Here is a 20862-nt window from a genome sequence, read left to right as displayed (position 1 = left end):
TTGCCTCACTATAGCAAATTACTAGATAAAAATTGATTGGATGCAGATGATATGGTTTTATAATCAAAAGACGCATTCTTATCGGCAAAAATATATTATCAATAAGATAAAAAAAACTTTTGGTCAGAAAGTAATATTTTAAATGCACTTGATAGGAATTTTTGAAAGAAATGCAACAATAATAATAATGAACATAGGACAATCGTACTATATCAAATGCGGATTTTTAAGAATATATTTTTAAACAACTTTATTTTTTAAGTCATAAAAATATAATACATTTTTTCCTAAATGTTGCTAACTTGTGATGGACAGTAATTTGATGCTAAAATAAATGGTGAATTTTATAGTGTATATAATTTGATATCTAATTTTTATTTAATTTATTTTTTTTAATAAATTTTAAGGATTTGAATCCTCTAAATTTTAAATTTTATTTAGATGATAAAATGTAATTTTTTATCATTTATTTTATAAAATTTAGATTCTCTACATTTTAGATTTTCACTTTAGAAAATAAAGTGAAATCTTTTATTATTGAATATTTTTTCTCACATGTTTTCTTTTGTCCTGAAATAAATAGTAATAGATTATACTTTATCTTTTAAGATAAAATTCAAAATTTAAAAGATTCAAATTCTATTTTATAAGTAGAATAAAGAAAAAATACGAGAAAAAAAATCATTGAAGAGTGAGAAATCACACTTTATTCTCTAAAATAAAAATTTAAAAGTTAAAAGATTTAAATTTAAATTTTAAATATTTCAAATTATTTTTTATATTTTTAAAATGAAATATTAATTTTTCATTTTTTTTAGTAAGTTAACAATACCGTAACAATCACCAACATAGATTACCGAAAAGAATATAAACGATAGTACGTAATATATAGGGATAAGGGCAATGATGGTGGGTTTAATGAATGAGAAAAAGTTGACTGAGTAAGAGTTTCAGGAAGGGCAACATACACAAACTTCATTGGAGGGTTAGATTCGACGCAGTGTTCAAACTAAAAAGACACTTCAGTTTTACTGTTCTGAACCGCACAGTGTCCGGTTCAGACACAACAGTACAGTGATCCAACATCGGCATTGGACCAAAACAGAGATAGAAAGAGAGAGACTTTGCCTCTTTCCAATTACCAAAATGCACCTACGACTTACTCCCTCTCTCATATCCTCTTCAATGAATACATTATTATCTGCTTATGTGTATGAATCTCGATCTTGTGATGTGAAAATTACAAATACGTGAAGGGCTAATACTACCACTACTATAAAAGCTTGATACATATAAATAAAAGGCCCAAGTTATAAAGCCCTTGCTTGCAAATCAAACGGTCAATAATCATGGTCAACATCAACTAGATATTATAATGACTAACATGAAAAGTAGTAGTGAGGCTAAAAAAAAAAAAAGGTTCATATGTAACTGAAAGAGAAAGTTAAAGAAAGAAGCTAAGTCCAAAGAGAAAGCAAACTAAGAATATAGAATTATCCCATTCTCACTCCATCCTATGCAAATGCAAGACGGAGAATAGGAAGCAAACAAAACGGGAAAAAAAGATCAATTTAAAATTAAAAAGAGAAAAAAAAAACATCATATTGACGAGACCACAACCGTCGCAATCAAAAATATCTTCTACATCATCCTCCTCATCATCATGATCATCGTAAAACGTTGACGTATATAACTGCTTGGTTTGGTTGGAGGATGGATGGATGGATAGATTAGATATTAGTACTAGAAAGCTACTTCCTCCTTCTTTGAGAGAGTTGTGATGTTTTTGGTTCTGTTATTATATTGTTATTCATATTTGATGATAACGTTGTTCTTTCTTTTCATCTTGTGAAGTCGTGAACGAGGCTTGTTCTGTCAGTAACGTTGAGCCTCCACGACAGGAACGGAATGCCGTTTTCGGAGTCCCGGACATCACCGTCGTCCACGAAACGGAACTCGCTGCCCATCGCCGCCGCGGCCATCTTCTGGCTCTGCGAATGCGCGTACCACGAGTTACTGTTGTGGTGGCTGTACATCTGCGATGAATCCATCACGCCACCAGAAGCTGCGGCGGTGGTGGCGGCTGCTGCACTGGCCCTCCTCTCCTCTTTCTTGAACCGTATGCCACAGGCATTGCATAGAGACTGCAATTCACCATTTCAATAAGAACGAAAGACGAACAGAGAAGTTTATTTGTAATAAGATATTTGATTTAGAAATATATGTACCTTTGGGCCACGGGGGCCATTCCTCCAGAGTGGTGTAGAAGTGGTGTCACAGTTGGCACAACGACGAGCGAGGAGAGGGTCGGCGTTGTTGGAGGGGCGGTTTGAGGAGGACTTGGTTTGAGAGTGGTTGTGTTTGGTGGATTGTAGCAAATCCCAGCAGAAGTTGGAGACGGAGGAACGACGTTCATGGCGGGTACGCTTCTCTTCGTCTTCGGTGAAACGGGTGGAAGGGGTACCGAGGGAGAGGGTGCAGTCGACGGAGGAGGAAGAAGAGGAGGAGTAAATGATATCATGAGGTTGATCGTAAGGGTTGTTGTGGTGGTTGGGCATGGAGAATAGCATGGAGAAGGAATTGGTGGTTGTTTGGCCATGGAACATAGCACATGTGCAGGGACCCATGACGTGCCCCTGATGAGTAGTTCCGCTGCAACATCGATGATGCATCATTGTTGTTTCCCTTCTCGGAATTTGAATTTAGGAGATGATTGGTGATGAGGCAGTTGTATGAGGAGGCCTTTTATTGCAGATCAGGCGACAAGTACAGTACAGGGGAAAAGGGGGAAATGGGGGAAGCTAAGTGCAATAATAAAATGTTTGAAATGGAATGGTAATTGTAAGTTGGAGATAGATAATGAATGAGGGTGGGGGTACGGAGATATGAGAAGGGCTTGTTGTCTGCTAGCTTGAGAGGTTTATAAAATGGCGAAATACCAGTCAGCAGGGGTGCAGTCCACGTTGTCGTTAATTGCAAATGGAGACTTATATATATATGGTGGGGGACTGTGTTGTTTTTTCAGGAGAGGGACCCAGTGGTGGGGGAAGAGAGAGAGAGGCACTATTTGTGACTTTGTATGAGATTTGCCCTTGCGTACTTTCAATTTATAGCAATAGGGGTAAGCAGTGAAATAGAAAGAAAGGGGGGAAAAGGGGGGGGAGTGTGGTCAAAAGAGGGCACGTGACTAAGGTGGGGGAACAGTCTTCCACGGATCTGCCCTTCTCCGATCACGAGGACATGGAGCCATTGTTAGTGTCTGTCTCAAACCCAATACAGATAGATACATCAAAAACCTCTGCCGTATCCGTATTCTCTGCCTCTGCCACTGCCACCCTCCCAAGGAAAATGGAATACTACTACTACTCCTACTCCACTTATTCTCACGCTCCCAACCCCCCTCTCCTCTCCCCTGCTCTAATCCCAATATTTTTTATTTTCTTCTTAACCCTCATATACCCTTTGCCCTCCCTTCTTGGTAATCCAACACATTCATTCACTAATCTCAATGCCTTATACAACAACCAGTATATTCCCAACCCCATCTCTTCTTCTCTCTGCTAATTTACTACTCTACTACTAGTATTTCTCTTTTTAATTAAGAGTTCATTTCTCCCACAAATATCTACTATGCTATTTCTTGTAATTGCATGGGAATTGAAAGTTGAACGCCCAACACTTCTTAATTACTGCAAGAGTTTTAGGCTCTCATTACCAGGGGTATCAAAAATTGTATTGAAAAATAAAAATTAATGTATGTAATAATTGATTTAAAATTTTAAAATCTTATTCTTGATAAATGTTTTTTTATGTGCATAAAACTCCTATTATGAATTCATGTCACGTTGTATATACAGGAGCCTCATTTATTTATTCATTTGAAAAAAGAGTTAAAAAAAATAAAGATTAATTAATAAAAGTACTTGTCACCAAGGAATGCATGTGTTATTTGATTGAAGTCATGGAAAAAACAAGGAGTAAATTCCTCAATAAATTTTATATGTTTATTTAATCAAATTTTTGTATTGAAAATTTTTTTTTAATGACGTGACAATGTATGATTAATAAATAAAAAAATAAATAAATAAAAGTAGTATATAACTCTCTTCCGTAATAAATAGAAACCGAATTAGTATAATGAAATTATGGAAATGTTTGAAGTATGGAGAAAATGTAGATCGGAGAAGATGAATAAACGTTTTTTTTCTGATTATATAGTAATAAAGGTTTTATTTGATGGTTATGTTAGTAGTAGTGGAAGTAGTTGTCACGCACATTGGTGAGAGGGTGAATGAGGGAGAAAGTAGTATGTATAATTTTCAATAGAAGAATGACTAGTCGTGGAACATGCTCTCTCGACTCCGTTAGTTGTTGTTGTTATAGGGGCGTCCAATCCATCAAAATCAAATCTGAGACAGTGGTGGGTATGGTATATATGTTCTCCAAATTTTTCCACCTGTGGCTGGCTGAGCCGTACCGTGGGAATCACGTGAATCTATAACAAGAAAGCCAAGCTCGTCATCATAGTAACCTCATGCCGTATAATAATAATCCACATTGCTTTTTAGGATCCAGTTGCTTATGCCATCAACAGTATTACTAGTTTCACTACTACAACTACTAGATAAGAAGAAAAAAGATCCATCAGATTTTCCATTAGATTCACAACACAACACAAGGCAAGATGCATGCATGATAAAGCTAGAGAGAGATAGAGATAAAGCCAACTAGTATATCACATTTCAGATACTCTGCAATCATCAAAGCAACTCTCTTCCTTTGCAAATCTTACTTGCCTTACTATCTAGCCCACTAGACTCTCTGGAGAATTGATTCTTTGGGTCAAAGATACAAAAACCAAGCCTAAAAGAAAAAAACAAAAAAGGGTCAAATGTATATATAATAAGTACATCAAATAAAAAACAAAGAACCATAACTCCCAACCGTAACTCTTGTTTTCAATTTTAATTCAAAAAAAAAAGAGTGAAAGGACCCCACTACACATAATGATAGGAGAAGGGGAAGGGCAAGGGCAAGATGGATCCAATTTCCATTGGATGAAAAGATTCAAAAAAACATTTGAGAGAGAGAGAGAGAATCAGGTCGTCTAGAGATTGATGAAGGGTGAGTTAGACAAACGGGACGAGACCACCGCTTTCCAAAAGATGCTCTCTCTCTCTCTCTCGCTTTGTAAACTACGACCAAACCAACTACGATTAACCCAAGACGCTAAGCGTTACGTTGTCATTTAACACACCACAACGCAACAATCAACCTTGTTTTGTTTCTCTCCTCCTCACGCGACCCTCCCTCCGTGCATATACACTCACACGCTCTCTCCCCTCTCCTTTATCATGTGCCTCACACGCTCTATTCTTGCGTCTGTACCTGCACACCAAACAAATGACTAAATTAGTATATATCATGCAAAAATTAAGTACCATTAAGAAATATATTTCAAATAACTATATTCAAGGAATATTATGTCTGAGTTCTGAACATAGTATAGGTGGGTATTATAACAAAATTTGTTTAAATACTATAAATGGTTGAGAATTATTTTTAATGTTATCAAGAATAAATTATAGTACATATCTTTTATTATGCATGTTATTGAAAATATATTCTTAATTCTCAAAGTAATCTCAATATGAATAAATAGAGAAACTCTTTAACACAAAACATAATAATTAAAAACTAGTTATTTTAATTTTTTATTTTATTGACATTAGAATATCAAATACTAACATTTTTTTTAAGTAACAAATTATTCTTAAGAATCAATTTTTAAATTTCCAAACAAAAATAAGAATAATATATTTTCATATATAGATAATTTTCGAAAATAAATTAAAATTTCTTGAAACAAACACTCTCTAATCACTTATGAATTTAGCTGACAATTGTCTTAAATACATTAATGTTAAGATTTCTTATTTTAAACAATGTTTTTAGTTTATATACAAAATTTGAAATTTTAGTTTTCAATATAAACTTTTTATATTTAACACTTTGACTAATGTTATTAGGATATTTATTAGCTAAATCTATAACTTATTGTTCCCTTGGTACTTTGTTATCTATATCTATCTATTTATTCTAGTTAATGCATAAAAATTAATTTTAATGTAAAAATGACATTATTGTATACTAATAAATAATGAAGAGTAAGTATAGTATATGGTTAATTGGTTTATAAACATAGAAAGTATTTATCTAAAATAAAATAATCCCTCCGTTCCGTTCATTATATCAGTGAGAATCTGATTATGCTCTTTGTCAAGTGGGTATTATCAAAGTGTGTGGGAGTTGCAAAATCATCCCTCTTTCATTCTTCGAAGAAGTTAAGCTATAATAAAAAATATTTTTATTGATAAATTTTTAATAACAATAATGACATTTTGATAACAGGGACTGAATTTTTAATAATTTTTTATTAAAAATATTTTTATTTAATTTTTTTAATTTTAAATTTATTTATTAATTTTTATATTTATTTTAAATTAAATATAATATTAAAATATAACTTAATTTAATATATTTTATATCAAACAGAATACAAAGATTTAAGTTTTAGTTTTTCTGTTTTTTTTAAACACACTCTTAAAAAACCAACTAAAAATATAATCAACTAGAGTTTATTAATTAAAAAATAAATTTATTACCAAAAAAAATTAATTTTTTATTATTTTAATTTTTTAAATTAAAAATAAAAAAATTAATTTGAATTGACTTATATTATAATTAATTTTTAAAATTTTTTATTATATATTGTTTATGGTCACTAAAAACATTTTAACCACAAATTTTATCAACAATTATATAATCGTGGTTAAAAATGGTTAACAATAAAGTATAAAATAACTAATATTAAATTTCTGATAAATATGTTAATAATTATTGTTAATTTTTATTATTGTAGTCTGATTTATTCTAGCAATGTTAAGGCAGGTAAACCCGGAAACAAAGAAAAAAAGCGTGCGTGTATTGAATGGAATTGGTGGTGACACCGCCTCACAACCGCTGTTTTGCACGGTCTTACATGTAATGCTTTGGTTAATGATGATGTTACGTGGCTCGTTGGATTTGGTGGGACACACCCCCTGTCATAGTGTTCCACTTTCCCAATGTTTTAGTAGCATCTGCTTATACTAATTCATAATCCGACGAAAATCCTAAAATCAATCAATTCAATCCATAATAAATTAATATCATCATCCAAGATGCCACGTGGGTATCCCGGGGTGATTTGCATTTGCATGCATGCAATTCAAGCACTACTTAATATGCTCAACTTCCACTATTTTATTACAATTAGAATAATATCATATTCATTTGGTAGCGGACAGATACAAATCATACACAGTAGTAGGAATATAAATATAAATATAAAATAATAAGTAACACAATTATTACTAAAATAAACTTTGGGAACGACTAAAATTATACATTCCTCAAAAGCAACAAGATACAACTGGAATGTCTGTCTTTCTCTTACTTAGGGGTTTGGGATTTTTTATTTTTTCTTTTAATTTTTCTCTTTATGGGGTGTTCAAATTTGATATCCATTATTATTATTCCATCGAGACGAGAGAGAGAGAGAGAACTTTTTGCTACGTTGGATTGGGATTGGATTGGTCCAGTGATTTTGTGGTTGACGGGATTCTATCTAATTCTCCTTTGGGCAGATAAGGTTTATTCAAAGTAGTGAAGTACCAACAAGTTAGTCACACTGAGTTGAACAAGTGTATGTAACAATTCAATAGGTAATTGGAGGAAGGAAAAGGAGGAGCAAGAATTAAAGTGGTAAACCATGTAGGAAGCATAGTGGACCAACATTTAGAAAAGGATCGTAGGAGAACACACCTAATTAATAAGCCGTCCTATAAGAAAGTTAATTCCTTGTCAGTGTCATAATATAACATATATAACATCATCTGAGACCACAACTCTGTAACCTCTAATTGTCTCCTAAACTTTTTGGTCAAAGCTCCTCTTATTAAAACCACTGTATCTGTGTGTCTATAACCTTAAAAGAACGTTTCTTTATCTTTCCCGTTTTTAGTTTTTGTATTATATTATATAAATATTCTGGTTTGATTTGCTCTTCACGTTTCCAGTAATAATAATTAATAATAATATAGTAGTATGCTATTAGCTAGTTACTTAATGTAACCAGTTTCCTAGTTTTGAATGATTAATAAGGATATATATGGGTACTTTTGGTCAGGTGGGTGCATGTACTCATTAATTAAAGAGAAATTCTTAAATTGGATCCCTTGCGTGCTATTCACATTTTTCATTCTTCAAAACGGCATGCTCAACTTAAGTAATGGCATTCCCCCTCAACGAAGTAATATAGCTCAGTGAATCTGCACCCAAAAAGCATACTGAATCCAACTTAAGTTTTATCGTATCTCTACAAAAAATTGGATGAACAAATAATTTAAGAGAAATACTAAAAAATTATCGGAATTTATTATTTTTAATTATTAATTAATTATTAATATTTAAAAATATAAATCAAAATATATTATTAGATTATTAAATTAAAAAAATTAAATTAATAAATAAAAATAATAATTAAAAATAATAAATTTTAATGATCTTTTAATTTTTATAATTTAATTATATGAGGCTGTAGCTTGTATGACCAATTGTAAATATAGTTAACTATGCATCCTAGATTATGTGATGATGAAATTTTATTTTATAGAATTTAAGATATTGATGAAAACTAATATTGACAAGCTATGATGAAAAATATAGTTTTTGAATAATTAAGGTTGAGTTTGGATATTATTTTTTTGGTAGAAATAATTAAAATACAAAGGACAAGAGATAGAGTAAAAGTTAAAAGAAGACAGATATTTTATATTTTTAAAGAAAAAAAAAGAAATTAAGACAAATTACACATGAGAAACATAATTTTTTATTGTTTGTATAAGAAAGACAAAAAAAATTGTGTTTTATGTTTATTATGTATCTATTTTGTCTGTATTTACATTTTAAAGATAATAATATTCAAACACAGCAAAAGTGAACATTGTGTACCAGTGGTAATTAACACTTGGTTCAAGATAAACCGAAACAAAAAGAAAAGGGAGAGAAAAAAAAAATGCTGAAGTCTTAAATTATTTGCGACACTCACTGACTCGCTAATTGTTAAGTGACAAAGGTTGAAGTGGGACACTGGCGATGGCAACGTAGCTAGCGTTGGATCCTATACATGTTATATATATGAGAACTTTTTTTTTTCCTTCTTTCTTTCTTTAAATTTTTGTCTTCCAGGTTCGATTAGAATATCAGTTTTGTACGTAAACTTTGAATCTTGGTTTGAACCACTTTTGCAGATGATCACGAGATTAAAGTCTATTCTCTATGTCTCTCGGTTGTTCCTGTGTTTGGTCTTTTAGAGTACTCGATTTTAATCATTTCAAATTTGGACAATATTTCTCTCTGTGTCTCTTTTCCCTTTTTTATTTTTTTATTTTTTATTTTTATATAACATGATTTCAAATTTGGACTTCATAGTTGATGCTTCACTTGGGAATATATTCTTTTATGACAGATCTGTATTCTTGAAAATGTTCAAGATATTGAGTGTTAATTTTTCCTTAGGAACTTATGTGAAAATATTGAGCCGTGGAAGGTTGCAAGAACAGAGAGTGTGAGAGAAGAGAGAAGCTCGAGAGAGATTATGATAAAGAAGATTACTTGCTGAAATAGAATGAAGGATCACTGAGATTAAAGTTCTGTTGCAGGCTATATATAATATATACGTCAGAGTATTAGCTAATTAACTCTGGCTTAGGTAATCTCTAACTAACTATTAATTACTCTTACTTAATATGACTCTACACTAATTATGGTAAGTTAATATCTAACAAATTAACAGCAGGATATAAATAGCATGGTATTATATCAACTAACATCCTCCTCAAATTAGAAGTGTAAATATCTAACAATTCTAGTTTGTGATAGCATGAGTTAAAGAGCCTTAGTGAAAGTGTTTTAGTAAGTAGGTCTGACTTGCATATGTGTCTGGTAGTAATTTCATGACTCCCTCATTGGTTTTTTTTTTTTTTTTGTGCATAATGTGACAGTCAACCTCTATATATTTTGTTTTCTCATATAGAATCGAAATGGCGGTCATATACAGTGCTAATTGAATGTCATTATATAAGAGCAATGTTAGGGGTCAGCAATTTTTATGATTGATAGTCAGCAAATAGCCATCGATAATTTAATGGTGTGAGATTTCATCCAATGATTCATCTTTTTCTGCTGGTTATATGCTGGTCAAAATTCAACAAAACTGCTGGCCTCCTAGACTTTTCCATTATATAATATGAATGTCTTCACATGGTCAACACAAAACTCGCAACAATTGAAGAAGCCACAATCCCTCACATGTAGTATTTGCAAGTGTTTGATATTTCGCTTCTGACGACGATTGTGATACAATTTGTTTTTGAGTCCCGCTAGAGAAACAATGGAATATGTATACAATAGTTACAATGGGTTATTTATTGGAGCCCAATTTTTATTAAAAGAGTAATAAACCCAAAATAACCCTAATTTTTAATGGCTGTTTAATTTACTCCACCACCAAATTAATCCTATTTCAAATTTTTCCTAATTACACAATCCTTTCGGTTCTCATGCTTTGTCTCTCCTATCCAAAACCCTCTCAGTCGCTGCAGAGACGGCCTATCGACGAAGAACCACGTGCACCGGAAGCTGCAACCTCGGAAGGCGACCCGTCCTTGCAAGCGTCCTTCATCGCTCCCCTCAAGTCCCTCATCCTGTTGCCGTTGCACACCTCAACGTCACTGGAGCTCAGCCCCTGCGCGCTACGTCGGCGACCCGATATGCAGCCCAGCCTCACCTCTTCCGTTGCACATCTCGTCGCACGAAATCCGTCATATCCAGCAAACCCGTCGTACTGGTGGCAGCCGAGCATCCGATCATGGAAGATTAGCCGCCTGCTCCTCGACCATCCACCGAGACCACTACAAACATCATCGCCGACAGTAGACTAACCATCCAACATAAGTGGGTTTACTTATTCATTAGTTGAATCGTAATCTCTTTGCATGTTGTACTATGGACAAATTTTGCTTCTGATTTGAGTGATTATACGCACTGGGTAATCATTGGGTTCAATTTTAGTATCTTACAGCATATGTAGTATGATATTGGTTGAGATTGTTGCAATTCATGGTGATCTAACTTTAGCGCGAAAATGGTTGAAAAAGTTTGTAATGTTGTATATATAGCAGGTAAATTTTATTTGATTTTTTGTTATCTGCCTGTGTACTCATACTGCGGACAACTGTGGATATTCTGCGATTGATTTTCATATTCTTTTTTGAAATTATAGCAAAGATAGTAATAACACATGGTTCATGGATGCTTGGATTAAAGCGAACTGTATGAAATTTGATGGAGTTTTGGCTTGATATTTTAGAATTCTTTTCTTTATCTGTTTCTGGTTCATGTGATTGACTTTTAATTTCTATGAATTACGGATGTTCAATTTTGTAGGAAACGATGGATGCAAAAAAGAGATTGCTTTAGTGGTGGCTTAACTAAATATTAGTTAAATTGGTTGTAAATACTATAGTTGCATAATGTTTGATGTCTACATATTTATGACTTTATTATTTTCGATCATGGATGTTGTAAAGACTCGTGTTAAAATTTTAAGAATAATACATAGTTATATAGAAATATTTTTTTATGGATGTTGTAAAGACTCGTGACGAATTACTTTGGTTCTGAATTTTATGGAAGACTAATTATAATGGCAGAAAAAATTTTGTGTATATGATTCTGAATAACCATATGGCCATACTATTCCGAATAACCATTTGGGTACCAATAGAAATAAATATCCACTAGTCTATTGAATCTAATATCTAAATTAAAATACTTGTAATTGATCACACACAAAATATACTATGACTATTCAAAATAACCATCAGGTCACCATTATAGAAATAACCATCCGCTACCCTATTGAATCGAACATCCAATTTAAATTACTTTTAACAAATCACACACTACACCCAAATTATACGAAATAACCATCTAGAAGAAATAACCATTCGCTTTCCTATTAAATCGAACATCCAGTTTATAATACTTTTAACGAATCACACACTACACCCAAATTATTCAAAATAACCATCTGGGTAATAATAGAAATAAACATCCGTTATCTTATTAAATCGAATATCCAGTTTAACATAATTGAAACTAATTATACACACCACACCAAGGCCATTACAAAATAACCATCTGGGTATCAATAGAAATAACCATCTACTACGCTATTGAATCGAAACTGACTTTCTTTGCATATGTTGCATAAAAATTCTAAGCCAGCTTCAAATCCCAACTCTTGGTATTTCGTCTTTGGCAAGGCAAATATGATCCGATAACTGCGAATCAATTCAAAACAGACATCATTCGATGAACATGAGAATTAATGGTCGATTCAAATATGCGGTTCACGAAAAAACAACAATATACTAGAGACTAAACCTTATCAACAAGATCTATATCATCACTTCCAGTAATGTCCGTATATTCTATGACCTACAATCAAACATACACAAACAAACAAACTAATTAGATACCGTACTATTAAACAAATTTCAACTAAAAAGATTTTATTAATACTTTTTCCAAAAATATCATTAAAAATTTATTACTATACATAACTTACAAGAAATAATAACAATGAAAAGTGTACTCATAAAAAGTCTCACCTAATTAGTTAGGCTTATATTAAGTATTTATATAGAGTATGCATGGATCTGCCATAACTGAATCGTACCTACACAACCTAAAACCAAGTCCATTTTTATGCTTTGAAAAAGTCAAAAAGCTCATTATTTCTTCTTGGATGTGAATGATACACTCCTATTCTCCATTTTCGTTTCTTCAATTCCTTCCTTGTCAATCATCTCTTATTTCTTCTTCTTATTTATTTATTAATTAATTTATTTTTCTTATAGTAGTAATTAGTGTTGTATGTATTGTGGACTTGCTAATTAGAATTTTGTGGCCTTTGAGTACTATATTGTATGTTATGCACAATTGTACATTTTTCTAGCAATATTATATAGCGTGAAAAAATAAAAAAGAATGCAAAAATAAAAAAACACATTTAGTGAGCATCCAAAATGAACAGCATCTCCACTTAGAGCATATATTTTCATCTATGAAGTGAGTTGTGACCAAATTTGTTTGTGCATGCATGGCATGGAAGTATAAGGATGGGAATTTAAAAAAATCTAATAGCAACCATGTGGAATGTTTAAAACATACATGAATAGGTAATTTCATTCAATTCACTTAACTAAACATGATATGCACTTCTTAAATTACACTAATCACATGACGAAATTTAAAATTGTAAACCAATTTGGTGTTTAAACAAAACTAATAATAAGTGTCTTGTCAAAATTCAATCTAAACATCACTAAAAATAGCATAACATTACACAATTCTAAATTATAATGCCTAAAAATAACAAAATTTAAGACAAATGCTGGCCAAACATAAGAATTAAACAAAAAGTTTCACTCACACATTTCATCAAGCATATGGTGTCACTACTACATACTTGACTTTTACTAACATTTAGAAAATGTTACTAAATCATATTAAAATGTTACCTATGTATATTAGTAATATTTTAACAAATGTTAAATATACCCTATATTACTAAAGAGTTTTACTAACATTTTTTTAAAGATTTAATAACATTTAGTAAAAATGTTACAAAAGATATTTTATAGTAATATTTTGAAAAATGTTACAATAGACATTTCTTGATAACACTTAGAGAAATGTTACAATAGATATTTTTTGTAACACTTAAAAAAATGTTACCATAAATATTTTTTGTAACATTTAGAAAAATGTTACCGTAGATATTTTTTGTAACACTTAGGAAAATATTATTGTAGATATTTTTTGTAATACTTAAAAAATGTTACCATAAATATTTTTTTATAACATTTAAAGAAATGTTACCATAGATATTTTTTGTAACACTTAAAAAAATATTACCATAAATATTTCTTTTAACACTTATAAAATGTTACAATAGATCTTTAGTAATATTTTTTTAGTTCTATTATACTCTTTTTTATTTTATATTATACACAATATAAATATACTAAAAAATTAATTACTACAACATGAAATATTTCATTAAATATACAAATTCACAAAATGAAATTTTTATAGCCTCTTTAATCAATAATCATTGTACAAGTTTGTCTCTTTCATTAAATTCACAAATTCACAAATTCATCTCAATATTACAAGCACACCACTTTCTTCTTTTTTGATCTTTTCTTATGCTGGTCATGCTTCATTTTCTTCAATTTCAAGTCAAGAACTTCTTGAGTAAGAGAAGAACAAAAAGCCTGCAAAAAAATAACTATTTTAAGGCACCAATACCAATATTTCTACAATAAATCTCAATATGATTATTATAAAGCATGAATTATAAATGCTATTTTAAATTCTTCGATTTTAGGTATAAATATACCTGCTTCTTTTTAGGTGAAAGAATCACATTCTTCTCCCTTGTTTGAGATAATGACTTAGTATGAAAATTAAAAACATCTTCTATTATAGTAGATGATTTACTTGGAACCTAAAATATAATAAAATTAAAATATTATTAGACCATCCATAATATTACTAAACCACCCATAATAAGAAAGGGAAAGAAAAAATAAAGGGGCACTCAAAAGTGCATGCAGACTCTGTTTGTTTTATGGCTTTATTTTTTTAATATTCAATTCACATATTAATTTGTTAAGAAGTTTTATCGTTATAATTATTGGTTATTAAATAAAATAGAAAATAATAATATTGATTCAAATTGCATGTGTTTGTAAAGTGAAGATAAAAAATAAAGAAATTAAAAATAAGAGATATATTAATTTGTAGATTAGTCTATACACGCTAAGATTGGTTCATTGTAGATTAAATGATTGAATACATTTAACACTATGAAAAGTAAATTTTATAAATTATTATTAAGAAAAAATGCAAAGAATGATATAAATACCTCTTTTTCAGCAGTAAAAACTTCATGATTTGCTGTTGCAATAGCTTCTACTTCCTTCGTATTTAAAGTAGTTGACAGAAAAGAGAGATTTGGAATTTCTACTCCTGGGAGATTTTTCTGTAGTTGATTCAAAAATACATTAAATCCACACAACATCTGTGACTTCATGTCCTCCACTCTTTCTTGAAGTTTTATTTCCATCTCCTCTTGCATCTTTTGTTGTATATTCTGAATTTCTGTTTGAGCATTCTCTTTAACTTCTTTAATTAATCTCTCCGTCTCAACTTGAGATCTAGATCCCCACAAATCTGAAGCTACAACACCTCTACCATAAGTACGGACACGACCGGGTTGATCTTTTCCTAATACTTGGGAAAGTATATCATCTTGATTTGTGCTTTCTAATTTTTCAGGATGTGAAACTATGGCATCCTCAAGCTCAGACTACAATCCAAAATTCAAACTACATTAATCTATGACAAAAAAATCTATATCACAAAAAATATATATTAAAAGAAATACATATCTTACAAAATTTTTGCTTGTTCCCTCACTCATTGGTTTTCCATCTCTTGACTTGTGTGTTAAAAAGAACATGTTCACCTGAGATGGTTCTCTTCTATCAGGATTTTTCATTGCCTATTAAGAAAAAGCACAATCAACTAAAAAAATAAATACAAATAAGACAAGTGTGAACAGATTAATTCTACCTCCTCTTCACGTATTTCAGCAAATGTTTTTGATCCTGTTGTATGCTGACTTGTATTCTTTGCTCTACTAGCTTTATTCTTCTTGCTTTGTTCCTTTAAAATCATAAAAATATAATTGAATAATTAAGCTTCAAAATACACAAACAAGCAAAGTTAGATAGTATAACTAATTATAATGTCATGAAAATTACATGCTAAGAATTAATATACCTTAATCATATCTAGGCTCCAAAATTGAACAAGAATCTTCCAATGTTCAAGTGGAACAGTACGAGGACAATTCTTTATATTGTAAACTAGTGGCATGTTTTCTTTAAAATATTGATTTTTTAACCGACTTTTATATGTCCTCCAAGATGAACCTAAGGTTTTGAAAACCCACCCTTTAGCTCTTTCTCCAATGTCAAACTTTTCCTACACCATGATGTAGTAATACTTAGTTTTTAAGATCAATAAAGAAAAAAAACACCTAAGTTAAAAGAGGTAAAAGTGTAATACAATGGTAGCTTCCCACAAATCTTTCCAATTATCTTTAAGTCCATGCCAATTTGTGTATGTCAATGGAGCAAGATGTGCATTTCTAACCAAAGTTCCTAAATGACTGCTTAACTTGGCTCGATTGCAACCAATTGGTTGACCATACTTATTTAATCTTATTGGCAGCCGATCCTCATAGCTTAAACCATGAGTTTTAAGGCACTTTGTCGGACCCCTTTTTCTTTTGGTTGCTGGTTCTGTTATGGAAATAAAGAAATAAAAGACAATAATGTAAAAAATAATATACATTGATTATAAGTATTAAACTAAACATAAAACATAATTACTTACTATCATCATCATTAGTTTGGGGTGATGCTAAAACTGGTCCTGTTATCAAGTATTAAAAGAAAAGTCATTTAAAAGGAAATAGATTAACTGTGACAAAATTCAAAAATTTATCTCAATTTCCTAACTTGTTTGTTTGTGTTTTTTTTCTTTTTTAAAAAAAGAATTGGGCAATAGTATTAAGGTATTATCAAATTCAAGAATAAAATACACACACAAGCAGGAAATTAAAAATAGTATTATTTTATTTCTTTCAAATCACATGAAATAAAGGCACACTTACTATCATCATTAGCATATGGTACTAAAGGTGTTTGAGAAGGGCTTGATGCAGTATCCTCTAGCTCACCAATGATATTAACCATAGAACCACCTTTCAATCCTCTACTTTTCTTCACCGTTGATATTAATCGGGATTGACGAGGACCTAATCCAATTTGCTCTTCTTGTTCATAGATAATATCTCTCATTGAGATGCTTGACCTTAAAGTTTTCTCTTTCTTGTTTTCCATAACACTATAACAATTATAGAAAGTGCGTAAGATAAATCTGCATAAATTTAATGAACACAAATTATTATCCATACACCAACTAACGAAGGCAGCCATAAATGGACAATTAAAAGCAAACACAGCCATAATTAAACAATTAAATAAGAAAATACCAGAAGAACAAGAACTAAATCACAGCAAAAATAAGAACTAAAATCAAGAACAAAGACCTATAATAACAGCAAAAGAGCAAGAACAAGAACTAAAAAAATTAAAAAAATCACAGCAAGACCAAGAACTGAACAACAAGTAATCAACCAAGGCAGCCATTATAAACCAACAACATAAATTAAGTGAAAGAAAATTATTCTCCAAACACCAACTAACCAAGGCAGCCAAAATTGAACAATTAACAGCAAACACAGCCATGATTGAACAATTAAATAAGAAAAACAAGAACAAGAAATTAAACCAGTAAATCATAGAAAACACAGCACGACTAAAAACTAAACAACAAGAAAAATAACTTAAATCTAAACTAAACTGAAAAATCTCATATGCTTTACATTAACATAGAACGGCTATATTGAGATTCATTCAAGCCAGCAATCAATCTGCATGTGAGACCATAAGAGTTGGTGGATTTCCTTGTTGGTAGGTATTAATAATGAGAATACGTTACCTTCCAAAAGGGGGTTTGATAAAAAGTAGACATTTTATTTCAAAAATAAAAAAGAGCAAGAAAATGAAAACTTTTAATTTGAACTGAATACTGACTAATGACTAAACTCTCACTAAGGTAACTCTTAAACAGAAGGGTTTCAAATTTTTCATAAGTCATTGATATAAATTGTAAATCTGATATGAAAAACAAAGGTGTTAAATAATAGAAAATATAAATGCAGCAAAGTGTAAGGTATAAGCAATATCCAATTACAAACTCCACACTCAAAAGTATCACTACATGGCATTGATATCATCGCTAACAAAACTAATTACAAACCATAATATTGTGTATTTGCATACCATGAAATTTAATTTCGGCATGTTTAACTTATATTTATAATATATATGTTAACTTCTTAAATTTATTTAATGAAATGTATATATAGAAAGTAAGTAATTATAAGATATGATTTAAGCATAAAGTAAAAGTGATTAGACATTTTAAGTTTTCGTAGTTATTTTGTTCCACTTGGTTTAAGCTATGTATCCTTTGGAGATTGACAAGGGTCATTTAAACATTATATTTATATAACAATATAATTAATTCAATTCACTACATATTTGGCTCAATGGTCCCCCGAATAAGCTGCGCCATTTTGACCTTTCTTCTATTTTGGTTCCTTTCGATTGGTTAATTATATTAATGCATTTAAATATAATAAACTTTTTCTGTAGTGGGAGAGAATATAATATTGTTCATGAATATTAGGTCAGAGATATTTGAATGATCCTAGCCAGTAATTAAAATATACATTAGATTCTGAAATCTGAATGAACCACTTTAAATACAAAATAAAATAAAATATGGAACAAAAAAAAGCATGCACCGTGGAATTAAGTGGAAGATACTAGTTTGGATTGACTTTGTTATATATATGATTTACCAATGAAGTAGTATGTGTGATCATGTGTACTCAAGTAAAAGATATAGAGTTCAGGAATTCATGTTGAAAGATGTGTATGTCAAACAAAACTGCCATCATGAAAATTTTCTGCTCTGCTGTGAGACAAAACAGAACAGAAGCAACACAAGAAACATGATCAAAATGTGATGATATATAGCAATCTTGCCTCTCTATTAGTTAGCCAGCGTTTGAAGAGCTCCTCGCTGTCGATGCGAAAGCTTTGAGAAACACTCTTGAATCCCTTTAAGCAATTAAAGAAAAAAAGCAAGTGAATAAAGACTATAAGCAATCACTATAAGCAATTAAACTTCACTTAATTTCTATAGACTAATCAAATAACTAATGCCTAATTATTCAATTATCATGAATGAATGTTCTTCTGCATTCTCCTAGTATCCTATTTTTAAGAAATTGCTTTACAATTCAACTCTGAATCTAATATTTTTATGCAGAGAAGAAAAAAAAGAAGGAATGACAAGAGATATTAGTGATCAAAGCACACCTCAATATCTTAGTTCAAGCAGTTCTAGCCCTGCTTTAACATCTTCAATCATAGGATAATTCAAATGCCAAAACACATATAATACTAACACTTCATAAAATACATAAAAGCAATCGAAAAGACAAAATATGCTAACATTTCATAATATCCTCATAAGTCTCAATGAAAACAATACATGTATGCTATGATTCAGACATTAAATCAAACATGTATTGGGCAGCTACATCTAACCAACCTATGCTGCACCAAATCGAAATGTATAGAGCAAAACATAGCAATATTGGATATAAACCAGTATTATCAAAGGCAATGAAAAACTAACTGCAATATGAACTGACAATCAATGTACAGAGAAATAGCTTATCCCTCATTCCCAAAGATGCACTTATCAGTTATCAAAAATATTCTTCTGATGTTTCTTGCTTTATCAATAAGTAGCACAAAATAACAAAGAACATTGAAAGCTTCTCATAGACAAAAATGTGGTGCTAGCATCAGGTGAAAAATAGATAGATAATACAAAGTGAGACTTACAGCAGCATCAAAACTCTGAACAGCTGTGAGAGGAAAATATCGACCCCCCTTCAATTGTTTCTAAAACGCCGCACAAAAGTTTAGTAAGTATAAATTGCCAAGTATAAACATAATTTGAATTGAAGGAGCAATTAAACTCATTTATACCTAAATTCAAATAAACAACTTAATTGGTGAGAAATTACATATGCATGATTCAAATCTGGATCAAAATCAGTAAGAGAAGAAAGAATCCGAAAAGAGATTTTTCTTCTCATCCATTAGACTCACCTCAAAATAGAGAATAACAAATCCAACCCTAGAATTTGTTGAAACAAGAGAGAGATTCAAAGAGCGGAGGAGCACATGTGAGGTTGAGAGCGAGAGTGCGAAGGAGAATGAGATTCGGAGTGAGATTGAGAGCGCCAGTGAGGTTGAGAGCGAGAGTGCGAAGGAGAACGAGATTCGGAGTGAGATTGAGAGCTATGACTGGTTCCCGATCTTTCTTCTGTTTCGTTAGGCTAGGTCTCCGTCCAAAGTGTTATAGGAATAGGTAACATTTTTTAAGATTTTAAAAAAAATTATATATATTTACTAACATTTCTAATAAAATGTTACTTTATAATATAATTTTATAATAATTACTAACACTTTAACAAATGTTAAGCAATAAATGTTACCAAATCTTCAAAATGTAGTAGTGTGTGCACAATATGTAAACAGGGATTTTAAACTCAATTTAAGCAGCTATCAATCCAAAAAAATCAATCATCAAACATTTTGAAATCCAAAATGTATCAATCCATTAATCTAAACTTAATCTAAACACTAAAAATAGAATTAAAAATTAGTTAAAATAAATAAACGAAAGAACACTAGCAGCTAATGTTGTAATGTTGTATATATAGCAGCTAAATATTCCATTAAACATAAAAACAAACACCACATTTTCATTGTGACTAAAAATATAGGTTAATCGAAAACTAGCCATCCATGGCAGAAATTGTTGATCGTCATTGCTCACCTTGTTCGACTTCTGACCGTGGACGACGACATCGCCGGATAAGTTTTCCTGTTGGTTTGATAA

General features: G+C 30.9%; 2 protein-coding genes across 12 annotated transcripts; both read right to left on the bottom strand.

Annotated features, from left to right (window-relative positions):
• Positions 1 to 1338: 1338 nt before the first annotated feature.
• Positions 1339 to 2965, bottom strand: LOC112800709 (GATA transcription factor 18). The gene is made up of 2 exons (XM_025843078.3): positions 2229 to 2965; positions 1339 to 2144 (listed from the first exon to the last, which is right to left on the bottom strand). Exons 1-2 carry the CDS (start codon positions 2673 to 2675, stop codon positions 1842 to 1844), a joined length of 750 nt encoding a protein of 249 aa, XP_025698863.1. The 5' UTR covers positions 2676 to 2965; the 3' UTR covers positions 1339 to 1841.
• Positions 2966 to 14245: 11280 nt separating this feature from the next.
• LOC112800708 (uncharacterized) lies at positions 14246 to 20455 on the bottom strand. 11 transcript variants are annotated; one of them, XM_025843074.3, is made up of 12 exons: positions 20067 to 20455; positions 19797 to 19856; positions 18927 to 19001; positions 16922 to 17187; positions 16642 to 16680; positions 16312 to 16547; positions 16024 to 16227; positions 15814 to 15906; positions 15635 to 15742; positions 15104 to 15547; positions 14576 to 14683; positions 14246 to 14450 (listed from the first exon to the last, which is right to left on the bottom strand). In XM_025843074.3, the coding sequence occupies exons 4-12, from the start codon at positions 17148 to 17150 to the stop codon at positions 14343 to 14345; spliced, it is 1569 nt and encodes a 522-aa protein (XP_025698859.1). In that variant the 5' UTR covers positions 17151 to 17187; positions 18927 to 19001; positions 19797 to 19856; positions 20067 to 20455; the 3' UTR covers positions 14246 to 14342. The 11 variants fall into 11 exon arrangements, with proteins under 11 accessions (XP_025698859.1, XP_025698858.1, XP_072052481.1 ...); XM_025843073.3 differs by having other exon boundaries at positions 16922 to 17154; XM_072196380.1 differs by having other exon boundaries at positions 15635 to 15706; positions 16922 to 17154.
• Positions 20456 to 20862: the final 407 nt, after the last annotated feature.

The sequence above is a fragment of the Arachis hypogaea genome, chromosome 5 (assembly GCF_003086295.3).
Source record: "Arachis hypogaea cultivar Tifrunner chromosome 5, arahy.Tifrunner.gnm2.J5K5, whole genome shotgun sequence".
Taxonomy (NCBI): Eukaryota; Viridiplantae; Streptophyta; class Magnoliopsida; order Fabales; family Fabaceae; genus Arachis; species Arachis hypogaea.
The sequence above is the reverse complement of the archived record's forward strand: the minus strand, read 5'-3'. Positions and strand labels throughout refer to the sequence as shown.

What these genes read in the sequence shown, in the direction of transcription:
- LOC112800709 (XM_025843078.3), bottom strand. Translation starts at nt 2,675, where the DNA reads ATGATGCATCATCGATGTTGCAGCGGAACTACTCATCAGGGGCACGTC. An exon ending in ATGGCCCCCGTGGCCCAAAG is followed by an intron (nt 2,145 to 2,228) that starts GTACATATATTT and finishes GGTGAATTGCAG; the next exon opens with TCTCTATGCAATGCCTGTGG.
- LOC112800708 (XM_025843072.3), bottom strand. An exon ending in ACCATATGCTAATGATGATA is followed by an intron (nt 16,681 to 16,921) that starts GTAAGTGTGCCT and finishes ACTTGATAACAG; the next exon opens with GACCAGTTTTAGCATCACCC. An exon ending in AGGGAACAAGCAAAAATTTT is followed by an intron (nt 15,548 to 15,634) that starts GTAAGATATGTA and finishes TTTGGATTGTAG; the next exon opens with TCTGAGCTTGAGGATGCCAT.